This window comes from Aplidium turbinatum, chromosome 1, assembly GCF_918807975.1.
Source record: "Aplidium turbinatum chromosome 1, kaAplTurb1.1, whole genome shotgun sequence".
Lineage (NCBI taxonomy): Eukaryota > Metazoa > Chordata > Ascidiacea > Aplousobranchia > Polyclinidae > Aplidium > Aplidium turbinatum.
Genome location: NC_137472.1, coordinates 52,909,756 through 52,936,430, shown reverse-complemented (window position 1 = coordinate 52,936,430; position 26,675 = coordinate 52,909,756). Strand labels below are relative to the sequence as shown.

At 36.4% G+C, this 26,675-nt stretch overlaps 2 protein-coding genes across 2 annotated transcripts; both read left to right on the top strand.

Annotated features, from left to right (window-relative positions):
- Positions 1-222: 222 nt before the first annotated feature.
- Positions 223-5,117, top strand: LOC145780928 (beta-1,3-galactosyltransferase 5-like). Its single transcript, XM_082592599.1, has 5 exons — positions 223-290; positions 1,960-2,102; positions 2,705-2,832; positions 3,290-3,515; positions 4,322-5,117. The coding sequence occupies exons 1-5, from the start codon at positions 231-233 to the stop codon at positions 4,872-4,874; spliced, it is 1,110 nt and encodes a 369-aa protein (XP_082448725.1). The 5' UTR covers positions 223-230; the 3' UTR covers positions 4,875-5,117.
- An 8,214-nt stretch (positions 5,118-13,331) lies between these two features.
- On the top strand, positions 13,332-25,621 carry LOC145776365 (solute carrier family 22 member 21-like). The gene is made up of 13 exons (XM_082587766.1): positions 13,332-13,474; positions 16,455-16,548; positions 17,192-17,350; positions 17,629-17,732; positions 18,456-18,610; positions 19,384-19,573; positions 19,903-20,026; positions 20,577-20,739; positions 21,474-21,647; positions 22,045-22,153; positions 23,949-24,048; positions 24,346-24,491; positions 24,683-25,621. The coding sequence occupies exons 1-13, from the start codon at positions 13,332-13,334 to the stop codon at positions 24,822-24,824; spliced, it is 1,803 nt and encodes a 600-aa protein (XP_082443892.1). The 3' UTR covers positions 24,825-25,621.
- The last annotated feature ends 1,054 nt before the right edge of the window (positions 25,622-26,675 follow it).

Genomic DNA, 26,675 nt, shown 5'->3' with positions numbered 1-26,675 from the left:
TCGTCACGCAGCGGACAAACAGAAGAACCAGCCGGTCAAAAACTAAATTCATGCGTGGAAGTGCTGTAACTTGCGAGTCTACGATCGCCGTCTAGCCCGAGTTCATCAGTCTTCTCAATACGGGCATTAGCCTTCAGGCAATAGATTTGCTGTATCAATAGCGAAGCAGATTTCTTACTGGTATAACCATCAAGCTGTCACACAAGTTTTGTCTGACTTCGTTGTATTTAATGAATTCTAGCTTGGACGTTCAAAAAAGTTGCAGAAAATTTGGATTCTTTGTTTTCTTGGTGAGTGGTGAACTAGCCTACTATAACTAAGGGGTGGAGTAATTTTAATTTCAGCTTTAATCCTGAATTAGAATACAACAAGATATCCTAAGACCTCTGGTATAATTTCTTAAAACAATTCATCCAAAGAAGCTTCTTGAGCAGCAGTTGTCAGCCTGAGGTTTTCAATTAATTGTTGCAGCAGAACCATACCAAAGGAAAGTTAATTTTACTATTAAACTGAAGTCAGCAGTTGAAATAGACGGCTAGATGAAAAGAGATTGAACGGAGAATCTCAGGATGAGGGCTTGAATCGCAAATATAAAGCAATTTTTTGCAAACAAAAGCCAAAAACATTTGATTGTAGTTCAATCACTTATCATAACAAAATAAGCTAAACGCAACTTTTTCTAAAGTATTTTTTAAGGATAGGTTGTTTTTTTTTAAAACTACTTTTTAAGGATAGTGTGATCTATAGATATAAAATAGTTATTGGTTGCTTCAAGATTTTCTACCTGTTTCAACTTTCCTCTTGCTGGACGCTGGTGTCAGAGCAAACTAGGTTGTGGCGTGTCAAGATCGAGAACTAGCACGTTTTGGAGAAAAAAAGATTAATTTAGGATAATTTGGGTTTAGTGTGTGTGTTTTGATTTCTTCTTGGTGCACTTTTGAAAATATGCACCGTGTGTGGAAAGAGCCACTGCAGTCTGACATCTCATCCAAGGCTGTAAAGTCGGAGTTGTGGAGGAGGGGTTGGAAGAATTTTGGCATGTCTGGAGTGTGGCAAAAATCAAAGATCTGGCAACATCGAAGCAGGAGTCGGAGTCTGCCAGTTATAAATCGAAGAGTCGGAGTCGTATATTTGTCATCCGACTGCGCAGCGCTGCAGATTTGACGGAGATGGCAGAGAGGGCGGCCAGAGGAAGAGTAGCTTTGGTGACCTTAAATTTGTCAATACATGGGTCGCTACAATCCTATAATCCAAGGCGAGTGGGACTGGGGTAAGGGGCGATTAAAGATGCCCCGCAACAATTACTCTTCCGGTATCAGGTCGTTTTTGGTGACTGCGAGGGGCGAGCTAAAGATGAATTGTTATACCCTTGGCCATCTGACTTTTTAGCTAGGATAACTGATGCTCTCTAGGTGAGACTCACTGCTGAAATCAGTCATCCCAACCAGTAAGGTTGTCTGCTAGTAAGAACGGTTGTGAAGATGGACTGGACTGTTTCTTTTTTCCTCTGTCTGTGGCAAGATGTTGGCAAGAAGGACTACATTACACCACACAGGAATGTTATCTTTTGTGCTGTTTTTTTTTGTCATTATTACCCAAAGGGCTTGTTTTGTGGACGGTTTTGATGAGACCATTTTATTCCGCAAATAGGGACTCGTAAGGAAGTCAAAGAGCTTGATCTCGACGAAGGACTCTTTTGTAGAAGACATCTAGAACAATTACCACCTTGACAACACTGTTGTCACGGTGGTAATGCTAGAATGCGGTGAATGTTCAAATTGTACAAGAGAAAAAAGTGTGGGAGGCCTGTAGGCCACCCTGAATACAATGGTGTAAGATGTTTACAAAAAATAATCGCAGGCAAAATTGCTGCAATATTGTTTTGCATCTTCAGAAACTTTTGCAAATCAATCCCATATCTGCATCAATTTTTCTGAAATATTTATCATTTATTTTTAGAGATGCGTCCATCGCAATAGCATGATAAAGTCAACACGGAGCCCCGTGTTTGTCATCGTCTGCTTTATGTCGGTTGGAGTGTTGTTCTTCTTTGTTTTGAGTGAAACAAACTTGGTTCAAACAAAGAATGTCCAAATAATCAGGTATAAAAATGTGCTATTTATGGATCCAATTACTGCAACTGTAATTGCGTTGAGATATTTCCCCACTTGTCTCCGCAGTCCGCGAGCATACCGTTGATTAATGCATGTTACTGTCAATAATGTTGTTTTATTGAAATTGTCATAACTGGTTAAATCATGAACTTGTCATTTTAAAACGAACCGGCTACTTTGGATCATAACACGAGAAAAAGTATAGACTGTCCCTAGGCTGCAAGAAACTTAATTCAACTTGACATGACTGATGTGGGCAATTAAATTTTAAGCATTTTGTTTTGTCGATAGGCCTACTTCATTACTACTGTATAGTATTCTTTTAAAAATTAATACAAGTGGATGACAAAATAAATTTAACAAAGTGATACAGCACATTACTTGTATATACATGTAAATTGTAGTCACTGGCCTACATACGTTCGTAAATCAACACACAGTGCTATAATTCTATATAAAGAGTTTTCACAGAGCTTCTATTGCAAAGTGTAATGTTGGTGAATTTTGTTCTATAGTATTTAGCTCTTGTAAATTAATGGTGATTTCTATAGCTGATTAATTTTTCTTTTTAAGACACCTATATGTTTTAGATATGTGGATAGAAAAGAAGCACAAAGCAATTGTTCTGAAAAAGTTCCAAAAATCACTTTCAAAATTATTCCAGACAATCAAATTATTTTTGAAGCACAGAAAAGGAATTCGTGCCTGAAAAGGAAGCGTGAGCTATCAACGTTTCTAAATTTTTTTTGCTTTCGTTTGTTTTTTTGACCAGAACTTCAGACTGGTTTTGTACCTTGAAGAAATGTAATAAATTTTAAATTTCCTAAATTTGAAAGTTTAAACCGAAGAAAAAAATGTTATCGATCTACTACAACAAAATGTCACTAAAAATAATGCTTGCCTACTGGGAAAGAGCCAGAGTTGAAAAATGTTGAAATATAGCGTACATGGTTCGACCTACATAGCCTACATACAATCATACATGCTTTAAAATCAAACTTCAAAAGATCTAGAAGTTATAACAAAACATGCACACTTGAATTTATACCGTCTTGTAAGTAATAGATGAACTTGAGCTCAAATTTGAAGTCGAGTAAAAACTGAACGCAGCTCTGGTTATAGACTAATCCAAGGTATGTTTCTTGCTTGACTTAACCAAATTTAATATTTTACAGAGGTGCGTTGGAGAATGCTGACTATCATAAAATCACCCATTAGTAACTTTGATCGTCGCCAGTTAATTCGGCGCACATGGGGGAAAGTAAAATTTGTTGAAGGGGGACAATTTTCAATCTTGTTTGTCACTGGAACTGCGACTAAACCTGAAGCACAGAAAGATATTGAAAAAGAAAATAACAAATATAAAGACATTTTACAAGCCAACGTCAATGACGATTACAGGCAAGTTTGATTCGCAAGCTCTGTTAAGAAATTCAATATTTTTTCGTTTTTGAACCTTACAATGACCAAGGCGGTCAATCGACGCATAGGTAGCGATAGGTACGAGTTATCAATTACGAGCAAGTGGCGAAAAGTGTTGAACTCAAGCAAAAGCAACTAAATCAACCTGCGCATCAAAGCTCGTGAAGTGTATGATATTTTTGGTTACCTGGCTGGTGTGGTGTTTCTAGGTAGAATTGCATTAAATTTTGGTTTTACTACTGCAAAGTTAAATATGCGGAAATAACTTATTTGAGAGCTTGGAACTTGTAAAATTGTCAGGTATTACGACAGTTCATTGAAAGAATAACAACCTTCATCGAAACAGAATTCCGTTTAAATTCGATAAAATAAAATTGTATCCAAAATACTGTGTCCCTGTTCACATTATTAAATTTCTCTTAAATAAAACTTGGCTTTTGAAATTTTTGAGACCAGCAGAATTTTCTGTCAACTGCTGTTCCTTTCAATGAATTGTCAGATCCAAAATCTTCATAATTGTATTTGTAAAGCAACTTACTTCAATTCAGCAGGCTATAGCCCAAAAAAGCGCTGCTTGCATTTCTCTCTAGAGCAGTCAGCAGCGCACCGGTCCGGTACTGTTCAAAATAATGAGAGAACTTGAGGGCGATAGTCGAAAGAGTGCCACTTGGCAATTTTATGTTTTTTGGCATAAAATACTGATTTTTGCGCTAGAGGTATAATTTTACTGAAGTGTAGATCATCTATCGACTGCAATTATTTCTTAACTTTTCCTCTTTTTTTAGGAGTCTTGTTTATAAAACGTTAGCAGGAATGCAGTGGGCTGACGAGAATCTTCCAGACAACTATTTATATTCGACAGCTGATGATGATTTTATTGTCAATATGAAGGATATGCAAGAAATTATTGATATAGGTTTTCAAGTAGTGAAAGAGAATATGTGGCCTGAGTTTCCCATCATATGCATGCATGGGAAAAGAACAAAGAATCTTCCTAAAAGGGTAGCTAAAAATAAGAACTATGTTTCAAAAGAAGACTACAAGTGGCCAATGTGGCCGACATTTTGCCTTGGTGGTATGTACACTACAAGCTCCACGATAATTAAATCTTTATATAAACTTGCTCTTTCTGATCATCCTATTGCTACCGACGATATATGGGTTACAGGTATATTGCGTCACAAACTCGGCTTGCCAACTGCCATGTTAATCAAGCCAAAAACATATCCAGCTTTTCATTATGGGTATTTAGATAAAGCCAAATTTGACAGAATGAAATATTGGAAAAATATCTCTAAAAATCTCAACAAAAAAGATGTTTGTATATCCAACATTTAGATGGATGTGTAGCCTATACTATCAATGGGTTTTCCGACGATCAAGTAAATAACCGACTAAACATCTTATTCCGCGCACTGATTTTTTTTTGCATCCCAACAGTAAGTCGCCGATTACTGATCCACCTATAAATTTCGTACAACCCGATTCACGATTACTGATTGGCCGCTTAAAAATCTTCTGTTGATGCATCCATTCCGGAGTAGGCTATATCTTGTTTTGCTTTCAAGCTTTGGCGTTGACTTAGTAGATTTCTTGCATTATGTGCAACATTATGCTCCATTTTTCAGAATAAAACATGTTTATTGTTTCGAATTTAATTTTAGGGGACCTTCAAGAGGACCCCTAACCCACGCATCACGCGGTACCGATTTGCAGAAGATTGGGAACATCAGTGTTGTCGAAACAAAAATTTAAGAACGAATAAACTATATAGAAACTTCAGGTGCAAAGAGAAAAAGGCTTTGGCAGACGTATCGGGGACTACACAATTTTTTCTTTGTTTTACCAGTTTTTGTCTTCCATGATGTTACGTGTTTTAGATGTAAGTTTGCGTTTGACGATGATCATCGTATCGAAGCAAGATTTCTGATGCTAAACCTGAAAAATTTTAATGGAAAATTAAGGTTTAATTAAAACCCTATGTGAAGACGAAAGCAGTCAATAATTTCGCGCTGATTGCAACCAGCAGTGCTTCCAACGTATTATCGCAAATACTCTAACAACGACGAAAGCGTTCAATAATTTCTAGAATATTTTTGTAGCTCCTCGTTAGTTAAAGAAAGATAAGAAAGTGGAGTGTAAGGGAGTTTTCAGACAAGCCATTTTTTAGTTTTGTTTGTTGACAACGGATCGTTTTATGACCATGAATGAGATTTTATCTATAGGCCTACATAGTAGGCTACCTTTAATATTAATAGGCTAGTAAATATTAATTTGTTTGATATTAATAGGTTAGATTATATTCAATGCCAAAACTATAGACCACCAGCAGTTTTTTCCTTTAGGCCAATTATAATGATCATGGCTATTTCTCGTATGCGGGAACGATGTTTTTTTTTATAAGATAAGGTGACTGTTTGAATGGCTAACGTCAAAGTCTAGTTATGAGCGTTCTGTCGCACTGAACATTCGAGATATTTTGGAACAACAGCTTGTTGGTGTAGTTGACGCTCTTTTCAAAGGTGGCAGCACCTAATGGCGCAGCCAGCCCGAAATTTTGATCGGGCTAAAATTTCTGACTAAGTATTTTTCCTATTTCAACGACAAATGCTGAATTGGCAAACCATAATTTAGTCATTTAAAGATGTAAATAGTTAGTTTTATCAATATAAAATTCACTTTTTCAAACCTAATTTTTTTAATGAAATATTAATAAATATTTACAACATTATAATAAAAGTAATTTGCGTTCTTCTGGTGACTATTTACTAGGTTACCTCCTGATGTTAAAGATGATAACTAGCTTTTGTATTTCCGACGTTTCGTCAGTCAGCACGACTGACTTTATCAAGGTGGCTAAAACAGGTTAACACAACCTGTTCAGCAACGATGGCACAACACAAAAACGTACTGATAAAATGAATAAAGTAAGCAGCAAGAATCAGAATTAAAACACGCAACAAGATACCTAGAGGTTAAACTGAATGCAGAATTCTGATTCTTGCTGCTTACTTTATTCATTTTATCAGTACGTTTTTGTGTTGTGCCATCGTTGCTGAACAGGTTGTGTTAACCTGTTTTAGCCACCTTGATAAAGTCAGTCGTGCTGACTGACGAAACGTCGGAAATACAAAAGCTAGTTATCATCTTTAACATCAGGAGGTAACCTAGTAAATAGTCACCAGAAGAACGCAAATTACTTTTATTATAAAATGCCTGGTGAACAGTCTCTCTCTGTTTTTATTTACAACATTATTACCAAATACCACCACAATTAAAAGTCTATCACTCGCTTCGGCCAACTAGGCCAGTAGCCTAACAACTCGATTTATCTTCTCCTCATTGATCTTTCATGATAGCAATAAATCACATACTAGTCTGAGAGGATATCAGAAGGCATCGCTGAGCCGTGTTTTGACTCGTTTCTCGCACTAAAAAGACCTCTCAGTCTCAACATTTGTTGCGGCTGATGCCACGATGACATAGATTGCGAACGCCGCGTGTTAGCCTCGATGACGATTGACGATCTCTTGCACTATTATATTTCTGGCTACCCCTGAAATTTCATTTAGCGTTTAGCCCTTTGTACCGCTGTACCATGTAGATTTGGAAAGATTGATTGATTGAATCTTTATCTTCGGACTGGGAAAGTTTTTTGCAGAGCTTAATCCTGGCAGTTTCGCATACTTGCAGAATGCAGAGTCTTTGAATCACTGACGCAAGCGGTTACCGAGATTGACAGAGAGAAGTTTCCAATTGCTGAAATCTTGTTGCCCGGAATTATTCCATCCATTACATGCCGCTGAATGGAGAGCAGTCCTTAACGTGCGTTGCTCAAGTGCACACTCCGAGAGTCGAACCAGCGCCGCTTGATCTTGAAACTTCTTCGTTCCAGAAGTCACGCTAACCTACTGAGCTATCGGAACGGCAGCCATCACTAAGTATGAAATTATATCAAAGATCCACTTTCAATAGGTCACATCTGGTGCGATGTTTAGTTTTTTTGACTACTGCATAGCTGTTTGTATTTTTGTTTCGCAGCTGATGTGTTTCATAGACTTCTTAATGGCGTGTACAATGGCGCATTGTTTCTAACCTCCACCACGAAAGAACATAATGATATCGAATGCTGATATGTACCGTATGTCGAAAGAGTGCTGTGTTTGCACTTGTTACAAAATTAAAAAATGTGAAATTACAAAATGACATTCACTCATTCCAACTGAGCATTTTTTAGACAACTTGCTGCGCATTGCTGTTGCAGTTTAGTGCCAAGTAGGCTACTATAGTAATTGTAGCCGTTCTGTCGATCCACTATGTACGGATAATTACCAAGCCGAACTATTTATATGATGAAAAGCGTTTTTATCCAGTGTAAGCTATACTTATTTTCTATACGATGAAAACAAAGGCCCTGTTTACAATTATAAATATATTTTCTCAAGCAGCTGATAAGTTGTAGCCTATACAGTTTTGCAAGTTGCGGTCAATGGCCGCCAGGGTAGCTCAGTTGGATCAACTCGTTCCGTTAATAAACGCAGGCTACCACAGATCAAACAACGATTATTCAACGTCCCGTGTGCTTGAGCAAATCATTGTGACTGTATATCTTTGTTGCTTGGTTTGAATGTTTATCATTGAACTAAGAAAGCTTCTGATAGGTTATACCTGGCAGTTTTGCATAATTGTAGGCTACAGGCTATGGAACACTGGTGCAGGATCTGTTACCGAGATTGGCAAAGTAAAGTTTTCGACAGTCGAAGCGTTATTGTCTGTGAATAACTCAAATATATATTCCAAATCATTGTGAAAACATAGCACCAGACACATTGCAGGTAAGCAACCACGTAAAAGTAATACTCCTAGGATGAAGCTTATTCAGACTGACGAAGTCCCAGAATATTATCCTGAGGGTAATACACAGAGGTGGGCAAAGTTACTTTCAAAAGTAACTGAGTTACAGTTACTAGTTACTTGGCCAAAATAGTAACTGAGTTACCGTTACAGTTACCGATTTCAAAAATGTAACTAGTTACAGTTACTAGTAACTAGTTACAGTTACTAGTTACAGTTACTAGTTACAGTTACTAGTTACAGTTACTAGTTACAGTTACTAGTTACAGTTACTAGTTACAGTTACTAGTTACAGTTACTAGTTACAGTTACTAGTTACAGTTACTAGTTACAGTTACTAGTTACAGTTACTAGTTACAGTTACTAGTTACAGTTACTAGTTACAGTTACTAGTTACAGTTACTAGTTACAGTTACTAGTTACAGTTACTAGTTACAGTTACTAGTTACAGTTACTAGTTACAGTTACTAGTTACAGTTACTAGTTACAGTTACTAGTTACAGTTACTAGTTACAGTTACTAGTTACAGTTACTAGTTACAGTTACTAGTTACAGTTACTAGTTACAGTTACTAGTTACAGTTACTAGTTACAGTTACTAGTTACAGTTACTAGTTACAGTTACTAGTTACAGTTACTAGTTACAGTTACTAGTTACAGTTACTAGTTACAGTTACTAGTTACAGTTACTAGTTACAGTTACTAGTTACAGTTACTAGTTACAGTTACTAGTTACAGTTACTAGTTACAGTTACTAGTTACAGTTACTAGTTACAGTTACTAGTTACAGTTACTAGTTACAGTTACTAGTTACAGTTACTAGTTACAGTTACTAGTTACAGTTACTAGTTACAGTTACTAGTTACAGTTACTAGTTACAGTTACTAGTTACAGTTACTAGTTACAGTTACTAGTTACAGTTACTAGTTGCAGTTACTAGTTACAGTTACTAGTTACAGTTACTAGTTACAGTTACTAGTTGCAGTTACTAGTTGCAGTTACTAGTTGCAGTTACTAGTTGCAGTTACTAGTTGCAGTTACTAGTTGCAGTTACTAGTTGCAGTTACTAGTTGCAGTTACTAGTTGCAGTTACTAGTTGCAGTTACTAGTTACAGTTACTAGTTACAGTTACTAGTTACAGTTACTAGTTACAGTTACTAGTTACAGTTACTAGTTACAGTTACTAGTTACAGTTACTAGTTACAGTTACTAGTTACAGTTACTAGTTACAGTTACTAGTTACAGTTACTAGTTACAGTTACTAGTTACAGTTACTAGTTACAGTTACTAGTTACAGTTACTAGTTACAGTTACTAGTTACAGTTACTAGTTACAGTTACTAGTTACAGTTACTAGTTACAGTTACTAGTTACAGTTACTAGTTACAGTTACTAGTTACAGTTACTAGTTACAGTTACTAGTTACAGTTACTAGTTACAGTTACTAGTTACAGTTACTAGTTACAGTTACTAGTTACTAGTTACAGTTACTAGTTACAGTTACTAGTTACTAGTTACTAGTTACTAGTTACAGTTACTAGTTACAGTTACTAGTTACAGTTACTCATAAATCTCAACATAAACGCTGTAATCCAAATCTAAACAAACAATTATTTGCGGGAGGCGCATCCATTCTCCTCAACATTTATTAGATGTATCACGCACCCTGTGGTGCAAATTCTTTTCTAGTTACGCAGTTGCCTTTTCCTAATGTAGTTTGTTTTCCGTCTGTCTGTTTTCCACACTATTGCTTAAAATCGTTGCGTGTTTCTTGATGCTTATAGTCAGTTAGTTATAGTTGCTTTCAAATAGTTTAAATATATTGGTACAAAAAAGAAAACTCTCTCCCGAAACTATATTCTCTTTAAATGCTCGAAACAAAGGAAATAATTTGTTTTCTCTGCTATGACTCGAAGTTACTTAGACATCGACTTCCAATTTTGAATCGAGAAAACAATGATGTAATAAGGTTGCGAACAGTGAACGTAACACCGAGACTCCGGGTCCTAAATACTCCAAAAATACGACTCCTGTACACCTCTGGCAGCTATAGCCTACGACAAGCATGAACTGAGCTATCAAGTGTCGCCAAACACTTTTGCTAAACATTGCATAGAAAGTCACATACTGATCAATCACCAAAAGCAATTAATTTAACCAAATCAGTTCTCAAAAAGCGCTAAAAAAAAGCCAAATCGCTAAACCATAAATATGAAGCCAAACGTCTTAAAAAATCGCCAGATTTCTGGATTTTGGCGATGAATTTGCCAATATGGCAATTCTGCTCCATAAGATCACAAAACAAGAGCGCCGCGCATGAACAGTGCTGCTCCGATACAGCTGCGAGAAGAATGCATTATTGAGCAACGCGCAGCAAACACGCATAAAGCATGACACAAACATGTGCAGAGTAATGGACGGCAATTAGAAACATAAATTTCAATACAAAAGTAACTTGTAACTGTAACTGTTGAAAAAGTGCTAAAATAGGAACTAGTTACCGCGTTTCGTTACTTTTGGAAAATAGTAACAAAGTTATACCGTTACAGTTACTCAAAAAGTAACTAGTTACAGTAACTAGTTACTTTTGTAACTAGTTACTGCCCACCTCTGGTAATACAGTATAGCTACAGCCGCTTCATGATCATATAAATTTAATAGACAAAAACGATAGTAAGTTAGTTATCAAAGCCCTTAACCAAATAATGAAGTCAATAATAATAAGATAGAATGAGTCCCCAAAATAGTTTACGAGCAAGCTAAACAACCAATACAAAAGTTTCGATTGGTAATATAGAATGAACTAATTTTGTCACATTCATTTAAGGGTTTAACAACCTATTGACTCCATATTTTTATCCTGGTGACTCCAGGGTGGAAGTGTGGACCTTTCCAGCGCTCGATGAACACACAACCCATAATGGCTGCTGTGCTTGGACCAAAGAAAGAAGAAGATGACTTTATCTCTATCAAATTGATATATGACAGAAGCACATTAACCTACTAACATACGGTCTGACGCACAAACAAATGTGAATAAAATAATATTTCATGTGACATACTTCATCACTTTATTTGTAGGCTAGCCGGTTCTGTGGCTTGGTGAGTGTCTGCATCTGAATTGTTAGGCCTTAATTTGATTTAATTGATATCTTGTTGAGTCATAACAAAGACTTGTTAAAAAAGTTTTTACACCTTATTCCTGTTCGGCCTTCAGCGAAGGAATAGATTCGTGGTAATAATATACGTAGCTTATAAGGTTGCGCAGATCACTGTCGGTTTTGTAAAGCACTGAGACAAACGCATATCGGGAATAGATGCAGCGCCGTATAAAACGACATATGAGCATAATAGGCTGATGCTTTTCCTACAGGGAAACCTATACTTGGTTAATAAATAGCAGCGAATGAGGATACAGTTACCAAGGTAGCTGCTCGCTGTTTAGCGTTTTTTTTTTTTGAGATTAGGTGGCGTGCTTTCGGGTAGTGTCGAACCGATATCCTTTCAATCGTCTTGGAGGTCCTTTTCACACTCGGACACATAGACTCAAGACAAACGAAGCCTAGGCTCTAAGTCTAAACTTAGAAAATAGGTTTCAACCGAAGGTAAATTTATCACGTGGGGTTAAATTTCATCTATAGGCTAAATGGGATAAATTTACTAAACAAAGAACACAAAATGCAAGAAAAGCACCCAAAATATGATCTGAAAAAATTTGATGCACCCAAGTCCATCTTTAAAAAGTCAGCAAGCAGTGAAGAACAATGGACACTCGCTCGTTGTGGAAAATCGGTAGCCGACGCCTTATTCAGGCATGGCCAATGATGATGATGATGATGATGAAGCAGTGAACGAGTTGAAAGGTTGAGAATATTCTGCTCAAGAATTCAGTCACAATAGACTAATGTCGTTCAGGCATAAACTTGAGATGGACCATAGCCACCTCTATTTATATTAAGCCAACTCAGGCAGAGTTTCTTGTTTGTAAATGTACGGTTGTCAAGTTAAAATTATTTTATGTCTGCTCTACAATATGTGTGACCAAACCATACAGTATACAGTAATAGCCTACCTGACGTAGTCTAAATCTGGCATGGGAACACTAATGATCAGCTTCCGGCAGATGAACGTCCTATCTCGAAGTAAAAAGTAAAGGTGGTCCCATACTTGATTCCAAAAGTCTTCAGCCTTCGACAATAAAAAGAACAAGGTAGCCAGTTCCTTTCTTTCGGGCGTCTTTCCTTCAGCAATTATGCCCACCCAATTGATTACTCTCTTGGTAAAAGTGAGCGGTGTTTTCAACAACCAGCTTAAGCCGGAGTCGATCTAGTTTTGCTTTATTGAAAAGCCAACGCCTTATCCAGTAACAAATGGTTGCAGATGAGTTCAGCTTCATGTTTTAATCCAAGCCATCAAAGCGAAAATGTTACTTGACACAACATAGCAGGAATCTGAAAAAATATATAAGCGACAAAATGCAAACATAAAGTGTGCTCATGACGAAAATGATTTGCTAAATGCAGTACGAGGCTGAGATATAACTACTCAATCATGCATTCTCTATGTCAGTTATTAACGTCAGTCATCATGACGATCAATGGGATAGCAGTAATTGCTTTTTTGTCATACGGCCCACAAAAGATTTACGTTTTCACGAGAGTAGCCTAGATAGTAATAATGTTCAACGACCAAAAGCAGAACGTGTTTATGCATGGCGTTGGTGTTGGTTTATATCAGCACAGCAACAACCTAAATTTGTTCGTCAAATATGTCTTTTGTAAAAACGCATGTTTGTCGAAGTGCATTGTGTGCATAACGTTGAGTTTTTGCTTTGACCAATCAGTTATTGATTTACTAAGTTTGCAGTAAACCCCAAAGTTTCTGATAAAGCATTCATTTATCCGTTTTCATACTTTTTTTTGATGCAACAAATAATTCTCAAAATGGATTTAGACGATTATCAAGAAGAAATTGGAGGAATAAGTAATTATCAAGTATTAATAATAATAGCGTTGGGTTTAGCAACGTTTGGTCAAGGATACACATCACAGTATGCTGTCTTCATTAGTGCAGTTCCAAACTACAGGTAATAATATTTACGTCTTTAAGGCATATACTATAGGCTACTCTATAATAGCACATGCACTCCACTTAAGTTCGATTTGTTGTGTGTCAAATCCACAACTCTTTTCAAAGCATATGACAAAACAAAAAAGTAAAAAAATTGATAAATGCAAAATAGCAGTAAAAACGAACAAAATGGAAACTTTGGCTTTGATCGAAAATCAAAAGATTTGGCAACTTTGAAGTCGGAGCAGGACTCGTTCCGTTGAAAATTGGGGAGTGAAAGCTATTTTTTTCGAGCAATATCACATGTCTCATAAGAACATTTTTAACTGGACTAACTTTGCGAATAGATGTCACATGATTCTGCTTTGTAGTTTAAATTCTTCCCTTTTCGTCTAAAATGGACTCTTTTGAGGGTGACGAAAAGTATGGGGGGGAAAAGTAATAAAAGAATGCCAAAGAAAAAAAAATCCAAAAAGAAATGCTAAATAAGCCGAGACGAAATGTCAAACTTTGTAGTCTCAAAATATTGTTTATAAGTTATATTAGTTCCGTTTGTCGATTGGGCCCTCTCAGGGCTCTTTTTTAAAACTACAGAATTTTCAATTTTTTAGTTCAGGGGGCCCGACAAAATGTTTAAATTTGCGTGCTCAGGTCGATTTTGCATAAAATATTGTTTTTGTATTAGTTTCGTATGTCGATTGGGCCCCCCTGATGGGTATGCCCTTTTTTAGAACTACAAAATTTTCGATTTTTTGCATTCAAGGGGCCCGACAAAAAGTCTAAATTTGCGTGTTATGGTCAATTTTGCATAAAATATTGTTTTTTATATTAGTTTTGTATTTCAATTAGGCCCCCTGATGGGTAGGCCCTTTTGCAAAACTACAAATTTTCAATTTTTTTAGTTCAACGGCCCGACAAAATGTTTAAATTTGCGTGCTCAGGTCGATTTTGCATAAAATATTGTTTTTTTACTGTAGCCTATATTAGTTTCGTATTTTGATTAGTTTGGTATTTCAATTGGCCCCCTTCATTGGTATGCTCTTTTTTAAGACTACCGGTACAGAATTTTCAGTTTTTTGCTTTCAGGGGGACCTGACAAAATGTTTTAATTTGCGTGCTAAGGCCGATTGTGCATAAAATATTAGCCTATTTTTTATATATATATTAGTTTCATATTTCGGTTGGGCCCATCATGGGCATTCTTTTTTTTAAAAACTACAGAAAACACGTATTGCAGTGTGAATGAATATTTCAGTTTAGTGCAATGTTTTAATTTCAGTGTTAGTTTGGGTGGTTTAATGTGAATATTTGGGTGTGTATGTTTTAATAGGCAATTGATTGATCAGGTTAGGTTACAGTCATTACACAAAAGGTATTCCATGCATTTTTCTGACATCTTGTCAATTTATGACACAAGCAAGCAGCGACAGTTATGTGTAATCATGTGGAACTGGTACAATTTTAGTTGTATATACATATCTACTGAGTTGGCTACTGACCACTTGCTGTAGAAATGAAGAGAAAATGACCCTCAACCGTGCTTGAATGCAGTTTCACTCAAACAAGCAAGGTAATTTAAAGGAGAAAAAATAAGAAGCAGCCTATTGATCCTAAAATGAAGTTGGTATTTCTTAATGTCATGAACAATAGCAATGCATTTATCCAAGTTTTCTCCCCTTGTCTCTGCAGATTTTAAGGTCAGAAATGACATTGTATGGTAATGTAAAGCTGTATGCACATTGCACACATTATGCAATGCTATGTGGTATCGCCTAGAACATCACACAACTAAAGCGAAGGAGCCATGTCCATTGAGTCCTGTCTTTGTCATGAGTTACCGAGGGGAGTGGGGAGGGGGGACTTGTATACCTGGGACTGGTATATAAGTCCCCCCCCCACCCTCCTTGGTAACTCGTGACAAAGACAGGACTCAATTCAATTTTCTCTTTCGCCTTAGTTGTGTGATGTTCTAGGTTTTTTCATGCTAAGCCAGCCATCCCGGATAGTGTTGCCATTTTTATCTTCAAAGTGGCTATTTTTACCCAGTTTTTGCCATGGTTGCAATCAGGTGTTGCCAGAGTTAGGATTAAAGTTAAGAAGGGTTAAAGTAAGGGTTAGAGTTAGGAATAAGGTTAGGGTTTTGATCTTTGCCCAGGACTAAAAAAATTTCCAAAATACAAGTTTTTGTTTTCAACAGCTATAAACTTTTCCTCAAATTAGCCTAGGGCAGAATTCTTTATCTGGCAACGCAACGTTTTTATGTTTGTGTATATAACTAGTGTGTATCTGTGAATTTAAAGTCATAAACACCACTACAATACTGCATTCTTTGTGAAATAATGGAGTGTTAATACTTTAACCTAATGTATTCTTTGTATTATTTTTTAAACAGGTCTGGTTTTAAAATAAAAACACTGTGCGGAACACCATGTATGCATTGACCTTGGGGATTAACGCGCACTGCGAATTTTGCTTGTGATTTGTGAGATATCACGCGACATTTCACGCTGGGGGTGCGACAGCAACATCTGCACCGGGGCCCGGCAGGGCTCTTGGAGGCCTTGGCCCTAGCATGTTTCTCGGCAGTCGGTTATGACAAGAAATGACGCGATAGAGTTGTTTCGCCATGAGGCCGAGCGCGTGTCTATCGCTGTGAATACACTCGACTGCCAGAAACATTATGAAAATGTCTTTGTGGCTAGTGTGGAGGCTGCAACGGTATGGTTAACGAAACACAAGCTCGCTGTTCTTATATGGAGTACTCAGCCTTGTGTTGGCGCCAGGTAAATCGCTCCTTCCACACAAAATTTTAGAATGTCATAAAAATGGACTAATAACATAGCAAGAGTCTCTATAACGAAATTGTCAGAAATCGTTATACCAATTCGAGGTTCAGATCAAGAAGGATTTATTAATGAGTGATTTAACTTCCACTTCTTAGCGTATATGACCAGATGGGATACTTATGCTAACACTTTGGAATTCTCTATTGTCAGGTGTGCGGTACCTCCTATTGACAATCCAAACAACTGCAATCTGACAGAGAATGAAATAATGAATCTCACTATACCCTACGACAACGTGGAAAATGTAAGTCTTTGTATTGCATTGTAGTTACTTTTTTCACTGTAGCTTAATATGATGACAGTTCTATGTGAAAGATGCATTTACATCGACAATAAACAAATTAGATTGCATCGAATTTTCTTGGTTTAATATAGTAGGGTAACTACTTCCTGAAGTTTACAAACTGTATCATAACCTGTCACAATCGTCACACTACAGAATAAAACTTCTTTTTGCCATTTGGAGAGGATAATTTGCATCTTCCTTTGCACGCTGTAGCCCACAGGATAATTATAAGGATTTTGATAATTATAAGGATTTTGCATTCGTGTGCTGCAAACCATAGCGAAAGGTGAGAAAACCAATTAAAATTAGGCTGCCTTGCTGGCAATAATTGTTACAATAATTGCACCGAAACACTGCTTTTAGAAAAGATATTGACTACTGATGTCATGAATGGACAAAGTTAATTATTATTTGCTATTCAGCTTTTCTTTTACATAAAAATGCACGAAATCTGTTTTGACTTCTTATCTTGAGTTTATATTATGTAAACACTGTACGGAGAAAACGTAAAACCAAATAATCTTCAAACGTTGCAAACAAATTGTCAACCACTCAATTATACCTTATCCACGTTCTGTAGTAAATTCATTCACATTCACAGGAATACAGCAAATGCTTCAGGTACGATTACAATTTAACAAATTGTGACTCCAACTGTGACTTCCCTTGCATCACAAATGAAGATGATGTAACTGCCATACCTTGTAATGAGGGATACCGTTATGATGACACGATCTACGGCAAGACAACTACATCACAGGTAATACACTTAAACTATTTTACTTTCTAAAAAAATTTAGCAACATATTATCTACTTTTTGTATGTTATTCACCTGTTAACCTAAATCTTAGTCATAATCAATTAATGGATATAAAAATGTGAGTTTTTTAACACATTGTATCAATAAAGAGTTTGCTTAGATAAGTATTGTGCTTGTCCCCTGCACTCCTTTTGTTGCATTGATGTTGTACATTGCATGCGTACGGATATTCATTATTTGGTATTTTATGTAAATAATATTCATATAATATTTTCAGTGGGATTTAGTTTGTGACCGAAGATATCTCGACACCATAGCCCAGACTCTTTTCTTCCTGGGCTTCTTCATTGGGTCTGCAATAGTAGGCCCTCTAGCGGATTGGTAATATTGCACTGTTTAAAAATTACAAACATTACAACTGCCATAGAAATACACAATTTAGTGTATAGTAGAATTTTTGGACAGTTATGGTATTGAAATTAAAATCCTGACTGAATAAAAATTAGTTTTAACATAGGCTAATCCTTTTCTGTGGTTAACAAACCAACTCAGAGGTGGGAAAATTCTTAGATCTTGGTCCAAAAGTTTTTTTTATTTTTATTTTACAAACAGTTTCGAATATTGTTAAATAAATGATTGTGTGATGAGATTTCTGTAGTTGTAGTTGCCCGTTCTTTTACTGATTGGTTAAATTGTATGTTACTTAGTATAGTTAAAAATCGTTTAGTGGCAGGTCAATAAAAAAACGGACCGGTTCTGTCCCACGGGCGATAGTTTTCCGACCCATGTGCTGTCTAAAACCGTGCCGACCAATAATTACTAAACTTGGTTGGTGTGCTAACATAGCAACACAATGGCTCGATTATAATTGGTAATGCAGGTGCTTTCAGAGTTATGCAACTATTGTGCCCATGGCATTTTGTAAAAACAAGTTATTCTAATGCCTGCAAAACACATTATATAAATTATAACTTAGTTTAATGTGAACTCAATTAGAAAACGAAATAATTTAGCTTATTGATTTTCAATAGTGTTATTTGAGATATCTTACATCAATGAATTGTTTTCATCGAGATGGGTGTCTAACATTTTGTATAATTACAGGTTTGGAAGAAAAATCACAGGGTTGTTTCTGCTCTGTTCGCTAATGGCCACTGGCATAGGAAGTTCCTTTGTGCCAACCTACGAGTTGTTTGCCTTTCTTCGTGTACTTGCAGGGGCGTTCACTATAGCATCATTTATCGCAATATTCACATACGGTAAGCTGTGATAAGGTCAAATTTCCTATTTTTCTTCTATTTTTTAAAACTGGTCTGATAGCACTATTCTTTGACAAAAATTATGCACTGTTTTAGTCATGGTGTTAAAACTAAACTATTTACACAGTATTTTCATAAACAGAAAACTGAAGTATAAACTTCAAGTTTGGATGAAATTGTCTCATCATAAGTATTGATAATTTTCAGTTGAAATGTTGTTGTTTGGCTGTACACAATTCTAGTGAAGTAGATAGGGTACACGCTAGAAACAAAGATTAGCTACTATAAGAAAAATTATGTTTCTTTCAATTAAATGCGCATAGGGTACGTTGGCGTTCTTTAAAAAATGCTAAGTCTGCGTTGTTGCCGGCTTTTTATCATCTAAAAAAATGAAAATAGGCAATGTAAAACAATACGTTTTATATAAATTGACAAAGAATTAAAAACCTCAAAGCAGATGGATGTTAATGCTTTGTGTTCATTATTTTTGTATCAATCCTGAGAACATGTTTCATGTGTCATATTGCGACGTAACAGTCAACATGGTTTGAGCTCAAAACTTCAATATGATTTTAATTTACGTTTTCAATGTAGAACAATTATTGTAAAGTTTTTTTTCTCTCTATTGAAAAAGTTTCCTCTCTCCCTCTCCCCCCCCTCTCTCTCTCTCTATCTCACTCTCTCTCTCTTTCTCTCTCTCTCTCTCTCTCTCTCTCTCTCTCTCACTCTCTTGTAACGTCAAAAACCAGTCGTATCAACTGAGCTGCCAACAGGAAACGAAATCTCGAACACAAAATGGCGGACCGAAACAAGTGCCTGGATAATCATGGGATCTGCTTTTTCTCATTCTGTCTATCCAGCAATAGCATATTTACTGAGAGATTGGAGATATATCCAGCTAACGATTGCACTTCTTGCCGCACCATCGATTATTTTGTGGCTTTTCCTACCAGAAACTCCAAGGTAACTTGTGTGGCCTGCTATAGAAACTAAAAAAAAATAGTCTTCTTTTACTTTCCGAAAATGTATTTCGAGACAGTATCCTTTGTATTATAAATTTATTCATTTTTCAACACTCTTTTCTGGTCTTGAAGGTCCAGACGACATCCAGTGTCAGTGGCTATTTATGAAGTCGTCTTACTTTGTTTCTGGTGAATAAGTGAAACTACAACAAAACAAACTCCCAAAGTAGGTTACGAGAATAGAAATAAAAAATTGTGATCATGACATGATAGAATGGGCTAAATTAAGCCAGTTTGTAGACGTAGGCAAAAAACGTCATTTTTATTCAGATGGCTTTTGATCAATCACAAAACAAAGGAAGCGCGTAAAATCGTCAACAGATACGCAACTAGCAAAGGAAAAACTCTTACTGATGAACAATGGGACCTTATCGTGGAAACAGAAAGAAATAAAGTAGTTTTGAAATATTAAATACATTTAGTGCTAAAGGAAAATTAAAGTCTAGAATACAGCTATCGCTTTCGTTGATGCATGTTGAATCTAAATCTGAGAGTTCCTTGCTTCCATAACTTTTCATCAGCTCACAAGTGGGGTGGTTTGCTTTATCACCACTACTTTTAGTCACTCTGTGTTCGAATCCTAATCGAGTCATACTCTAAAATGAGTACCCCCAGGTTGCAAGTTGTCTTTTTTTTTACTTAAAACAGTGAGCAAGTTATATGCTTTGATTGTAAAAGTATAATGAATATTCTCATGAGTTATTGTCATGACCACCAAAATTTAGCAGTTTCTACAATTCCTAAATAATTATGGTTGCTGCACACTGCACAGTGCACAGCAACATAAAATGAATGGTGACGATATTATTATCAAGACTTTAAAAAAGCAAAAATTCTGGTTTTGTTACAACTGCATGAATACGTTCCAAACTAATTTTGTAACTAAAATCGGTTTGTAAGAAATCATCAGTGACTAACAAAACCAATACACAATATATTTCCAGAGACAAAGCGACAATGAAAAGAAAGCTACAATAAAAAAGGTCGGGGTTTGGGATTTGTTTCGTCGGCCACTGATGAGGCTGATGTGTTTCAACGTTGCTTTTTGTTGGTTCACCGCAAGCATGGTGTTTTACGGGCTTGCTTTGAACGGAGGCAACTTGGCAGGTAAATGATTTATATTCAGGCAAATTATTTAATTACTTATTTTCATTTATCTCAAATCGCAAGCTATTTTATAAAGCAATGGCCTATAATCATGGCAGAGTAACGTTTCGTGGCAAATTTTGAATTTAAAGTTTCGGGAGAGAGTTTGCTTTCTTATACCAAAGACAGTCAAGACACAACAATACAACAGGGGAGGATTATAACAATATATTTTACATATTTACAAATTTTTAATTTTGATGAAATTATTCTCGACAGAGCAAACCTATCCCATAAAGAAAGAACTGTTTAGTCTTTATGGGTCACAAAACTAAAAATTCTAGCTTTCATGTCAAATTATGTCAAACTTATTGAAATAACATCTGCAGTGGAATTACCTGGAGAGTATCGTACATCAACGTTATATCACGTTTGAAATACATCTATCCTATGTGTATTGGAAAGCTAAACTCATGAAATCTGTCATCTTGCGTGGCGAACTGCGAACTATTCATTTTAAGCGAACTATTCATCGAGAGTTAGAGAATGAAAAAAATTGCATAAAATCTACTTAAAGAGAATATACTAAAGCTGGTTAAAAAAAGGTAATGATAAGTAAAATATAAAGTATATTACTGTAAAAATAGTCAAAAAACTGATTCAAGAAAATTGTCGTCAAAATGAAGTTGAATTTCTTGATTTGATTGCCTGGATAGTAATTCGTACGATAATTTCTAAACAAACTCAATGTTTAGGTGACCCTTACTTGAACACTGCTTTGAATGCACTTGTGGAAGTTGCAGCTTCTTTTGCAATGTATTTTTCTGGGTTGCTGGGACGGAGGCCAGTACTGGTCATTTCCTTCATCATGGCTGGCCTTTCCTGTATATCATCCATGCTTTGTGACTTAAATGCAAATGACAGCAAAGGTAAGAGACTGATGTACGTGAATTATGAATCGATGTTGGAGAAAGGGAAAATGAGCCTTGAGAACACAAACATTATATGTTTGATGTAAGTGCAACATTATTGTTGGCTGGAAATTTCGTATAGAGAATCGCTGAAAAAGTTTTTATGTCGCAATCGTTTACATAATACACTCCGTGATACACTTAACATGATTTCATGGTTAGAACTATAAGCTTAAACTTGACTGACGAAGGGTGGATAAAACGTAGGCTACTGTAATTTTAACCTAATGGCAATATACTAAAAACTATTGTTTGTTGCATGTAGTAAATCAGAACGCATTGAAAAAAGAAACCCAAATCAATTTTTAAGCAAAAATTTTTCCAACTTGGCATTAAACGTCATCTTGTTTTCAAGCTCTTCTGACTGCGAGCACTGGTCTAGCGATCATCGGAAAGTTCTTTGCATCTCTCTCCTTCGACATCATATATACAGTGACAGCAGAGATATTTCCAACTAACGCTAGGTGACGCTGTTGATTTATTTTAACTTGATTTCGTTGATGCTCATGTAATTCAATGTTGTTTCAATGTTTTTATGTGCAATTGTATGGTCATGCATTTTTGGCAGTTAGAAAAGATGATTATAAAAATAATATACTGTACTGTAGGCCTATGCCACTCATAACAACCCCTTCAAACGGAAGTGAAACTTTACTTTATCAATCAGGCTTGCGTCAGTGGCTAAAATACGCTAAAAATGAGTTTATAAGCAGTCATGTTTTAGATTTTATTTGGCACGTTGTCCATGGTAGCAGGATTTCTGACAATCTTATTTCCTGAAACGTCGGACATCAACTTTTTGACTTCATTGACTATCATACACTGAAATGAAGGTCCCACCATCGGAGTCCCTCCCCCCAGGAGCAAACGCTTCTTGGGAAAAGTGGAAAACATTAAATCGACTCCGAACCGGTGTTGGACGCACTGAGTCTGTAATGATGGAGTGGGGCTACGACACGGGCCCAGTTGCATGTATCTGTGGCACTGAGCCCCAAACAGCGGACCACCTTCTTGTTTGCCCTCGGCTTGCCACCCGGTGCAGTAGGTGGGACCTGTCAGTGTATAACTCCGTTGCGGAAGAATGTGTCAATCTGTGGCGTATCAACAAACTTTAAAAGACTCGATAGAAGAAGTAGCTAAAAGTCTCTGCAAGTGCGCGAAACTGCCAAGATTAAGCTTGCAAAAATGCTTTTCCAGTCCGAGGATAAAGATTCTCACAATGAAATAAATCAATCAAGTTTGCTTTAGTTTTGCACAGTGATATCTTTTCAGATTTCTATGCTGATTCGATTGACGTTTCAACTTTTTTTCTTCAAATTTTCAATTCTCCTCTCTTCCAGTACGATGTTAAAGTAACTTTACTTTTGATGAGTTTATAAGTAGTTTATAGACATTGATGCTTAAGTAAATATTACGTAGCCTATGCAAAAATTCCATTCATGCAAAAGCTTATGTGAAACAAACGATCAACATTTCTTTAAAAATTGTTCCAATGCCATATTTTATATGATGTGAACAATAATGCAGAATTACGTCTTTTCTACGGTAGGTCGATGTTAACCAGTTCCTCCTATTGTCATGTAGCTATCACTGTAGTTCTGTATCTCATTTTTAACATTTTTAACGTTGATTTGTTCGACAAAAGATTAGTGGTTAAGATCTTTTTCTCTCGTGTTGTCGCTCATGGCATCCGTTGGTTAGCCACTGCCTTGTGTCGTCATCGATGGAAACTAGGCCTTCCATACCATGAGGTGGTCTGTATAGCCGGCAATCCTTGATAATGTGAGCTGCCGTTTGCATTTCACCACACTCACAAGTAGCACTTTCTGCCAAGCCCCAGCGCAACATGTCTGCACCATAGCGTCCAACACCAGTGAGCAAACGGTTACGCCTTGATGAGGCGAGCTGGTTCTCGGGCGGGAATCTAAATACTTGGCGAAGTGGAGATGTGCTGCTTGACCATTGTTAATACCATGCCGCGTGGCACCACTGTTTGCTAGGGCTTCTACCAGAGGCTGCCAGAAGGTCTTGTGCAGCGCGTACAAATGGCTTTCTTGATTTTAACCGCTGCTTTGGTGGATATCTCAGCGTGGCTGCGTGTAGCAGATGGCCATAATTTTATAACGACAGTGTAGCAAGTTTAGTTTCCCAGAGTCGGTACTTGCGGGGACGACCACGTGGAGGGACTTGCTTTGGTTAAGATGAACAATGAACAAGTCTAGGTTATCAGATCACCAGTTAAATCAACTCCATGTTTAGAACAACTGGTATCAGTCTAGGATCAATGGCGGCAAGAGTTGGTAGCATGCTATCTCCTTTGATTTTAGAAGTCCAAAGGTCTGTACCATGGTTTACTCAGGTAATCTTTACTTATATTGGGTGAATAAACTAATAATAATCAGTATGTAAAGAAATAATTTTATGTTGAATATAGCAATATGTGTTGCTATAATGAAAAAAACTTAAGTCGCTGGAGTCACGGCAGTGGTAAGCTAGAAGGCTATGACTTCTTCTTCCGGTCTTTCTATAATTAATAAAATTAAGGCTGGTATTTTATTAACAATGCGCCAATACCTTCCGATACTTTGAATACTTTTGTGGTTTTCGCGATTGAAAGCAAATATTTCAGTTTTTGTAAACGTGTGTCATGTTTTAGACTTTATTTGGCACGTTGTCCATAGTAGCAGGATTTCTGACAATCTTATTTCCTGAAACGTCGGACATCAGCCTTTTGACTTCATTGGATAAAGCTGAGGACTACTACAGAGAAAACATCGCCATCATAAAATGGTTCAAGAGAAGGTATGATGACCATCTTCATTTATAGCTTGACAACATCAAGCTAAGACAGGTCGTTCGTATCTACATTTCTAAACCAACTTTCGAATAAACTTTAGGGTAAAGATTTAAATTGTAATCTACAAGTTTTGTAAAACATTATCTATAATCTTAGCTTAGCTAAGTATAAGCTTATTGACTCTTGCTCTTCTTAGTAAACCTTCCAGTGCAGACGGCTATCTTGACAAAACAGATGAAGACAATTTCAGTTTTGAACGCAGTGAGGAAGATATATGCAAGAGCAAGGAAGCGATGGAAAACATAACGTCACAAGTCATTCAAACAACATCACTTTGATGGTCAATCGTCTAGAAAGTTTTTGTTATTTCAATGGAATATTGAATTGGAGTGAAGATTTTTCTTGATTATCGTGAAATCAACCAAAATCTATTTTTCAACGTGATATTACGTTTCTTTATAGTATACGATTTTGACAGATCTCGTCTTTAATTTTTATATAACAATAGAAATAGAAAATTTGTATTTATTGCGTGGTCGATTTTGTAACAAGCTATGTATTGTTATCAGCACTTTGCAAGATTGACATCTCCAGTATCCTCTACTTCAGCTCAATACAGTACCGCATGAAGTTAATTGATGTAACTGAGCATGATACGATGTTAAATACAGTCCTATCTCAACTTTAGGCGATCGCCCCAATCGATTCAATTCCCCAATCAATTCCCCCTGGATCCGTCGCTGGTTGATATTGATGTTTGTCGCTGTGGTTTTAAAAAAATTTTGTGGTCTTTGATTTATTCTGTATCTGTCGATGGCGTTGGCGAGCAAGTTGGTCATAAAAGACGGTCAAAGTGACATCGGGCATGAGAGTTATGGATAGTGTTGTTCGATATAAGATTGTGATTAATTCGTCTTATCCTTAATATTCCTGCACTTTAGGTGAAAAGAAAAAAACATTTGTTGCAATTTATACAATGCTTAAGATTTGTTTCCACTGATTGTATGTTCTGAACCTCATTGACTTACTCAGAAAAGTTATTTTAATGTTGAATTGAGCTTTTAGATGACTTGTGGCTTGAATGCACTGTTACAGTAGGCCTATAGACTTTACAGCATTTCAATAAAATTCAATATTCAAATTACTGTTTGCCAGTAAATTTCTACGATACCTTTTTTACCAGTGTTGCGTCGCAAACTTCTCCTCCGCGTCTAATGGCCTGATCCAGGCATTAGGGTAGAAACACAAAGATTTGTAACCTAAAAATTGATAGATATTTTGGAATAGTAAAAGAATGTTGTTAGGTTCACATTTTTCGTAAGTTTTCGTAAATGCAAAAGAAACTGAAACAACTCAACATCACTGATTGCATCACTTAGAAAGCCTCGACAAAAGCTTGATTCTAGCATTTTTGCATACTTGCAGAAGCTTTGAATTACTGAAATATGCCTAGTCACAAAGTGAAGCTTTTTTTACTTGCTGAAGTGTTATTGATGTGAAGTATCCCATCCACCGGGTGCCGCTGAACGCAGAGTAATCTTTGCAGTGCGTTTCGCAACCGGACACCCGAGAGCCGAACCAGAGACGCTTGATCTTGAGGCTACTGAAAGTTGTCAATATCTAACAATTTTTGGACACATTCATCTCTAAACACAATCACCGCATCAGGTGCAGTTTACGAGGAAGACTTTGCACTGAAAAAAACAAAGAAAGATTGACAGTAAATGAAGCATCAGAGTTTCTTAAAATGAAAAAGAAGAATAGATTTACTGCGTTTTGAAAACATATACTCAGGGGCTAAAGAAGAACAAATTCTATCGTGCGGAACTCTACATGTCAAAAAACAAAATTTCTTAATCAATTCAAAAGGGTAATTTACAATTAAATTATTTCCTGTTTAGTCGCAAAATGCAAGGCACAACATGACATGCGTGCAATGCTGCTATATCACATTGCTTTCTTATAAACTTGAAACGTAGAGACCAATCTGGGTCCTGGGGAAGTAACTTGTATAAATAAATTCTCAAATAAAAGTTGCCCTTTAAAAATTAAAAATAGTCTATTTCTCCAACACCTTTCTAGTAGATAGAGTTTTATGCAGAAAGTAGAACGGTTGTGGCGTCAAATGAAAGGAAAGAAAACAAATCTCAAATCAATAAATGGAACCACATTTTCTATTTTGGATGAAA

What these genes read in the sequence shown, in the direction of transcription:
- LOC145780928 (XM_082592599.1), top strand. Translation starts at nt 231, where the DNA reads ATGAATTCTAGCTTGGACGTTCAAAAAAGTTGCAGAAAATTTGGATTC. An exon ending in AAGAATGTCCAAATAATCAG is followed by an intron (nt 2,103 to 2,704) that starts GTATAAAAATGT and finishes TATATGTTTTAG; the next exon opens with ATATGTGGATAGAAAAGAAG. An exon ending in TTCGTGCCTGAAAAGGAAGC is followed by an intron (nt 2,833 to 3,289) that starts GTGAGCTATCAA and finishes AATATTTTACAG; the next exon opens with AGGTGCGTTGGAGAATGCTG.
- LOC145776365 (XM_082587766.1), top strand. Translation starts at nt 13,332, where the DNA reads ATGGATTTAGACGATTATCAAGAAGAAATTGGAGGAATAAGTAATTAT. An exon ending in CCTACGACAACGTGGAAAAT is followed by an intron (nt 16,549 to 17,191) that starts GTAAGTCTTTGT and finishes TCACATTCACAG; the next exon opens with GAATACAGCAAATGCTTCAG. An exon ending in TGGAAACAGAAAGAAATAAA is followed by an intron (nt 20,027 to 20,576) that starts GTAGTTTTGAAA and finishes ATATATTTCCAG; the next exon opens with AGACAAAGCGACAATGAAAA.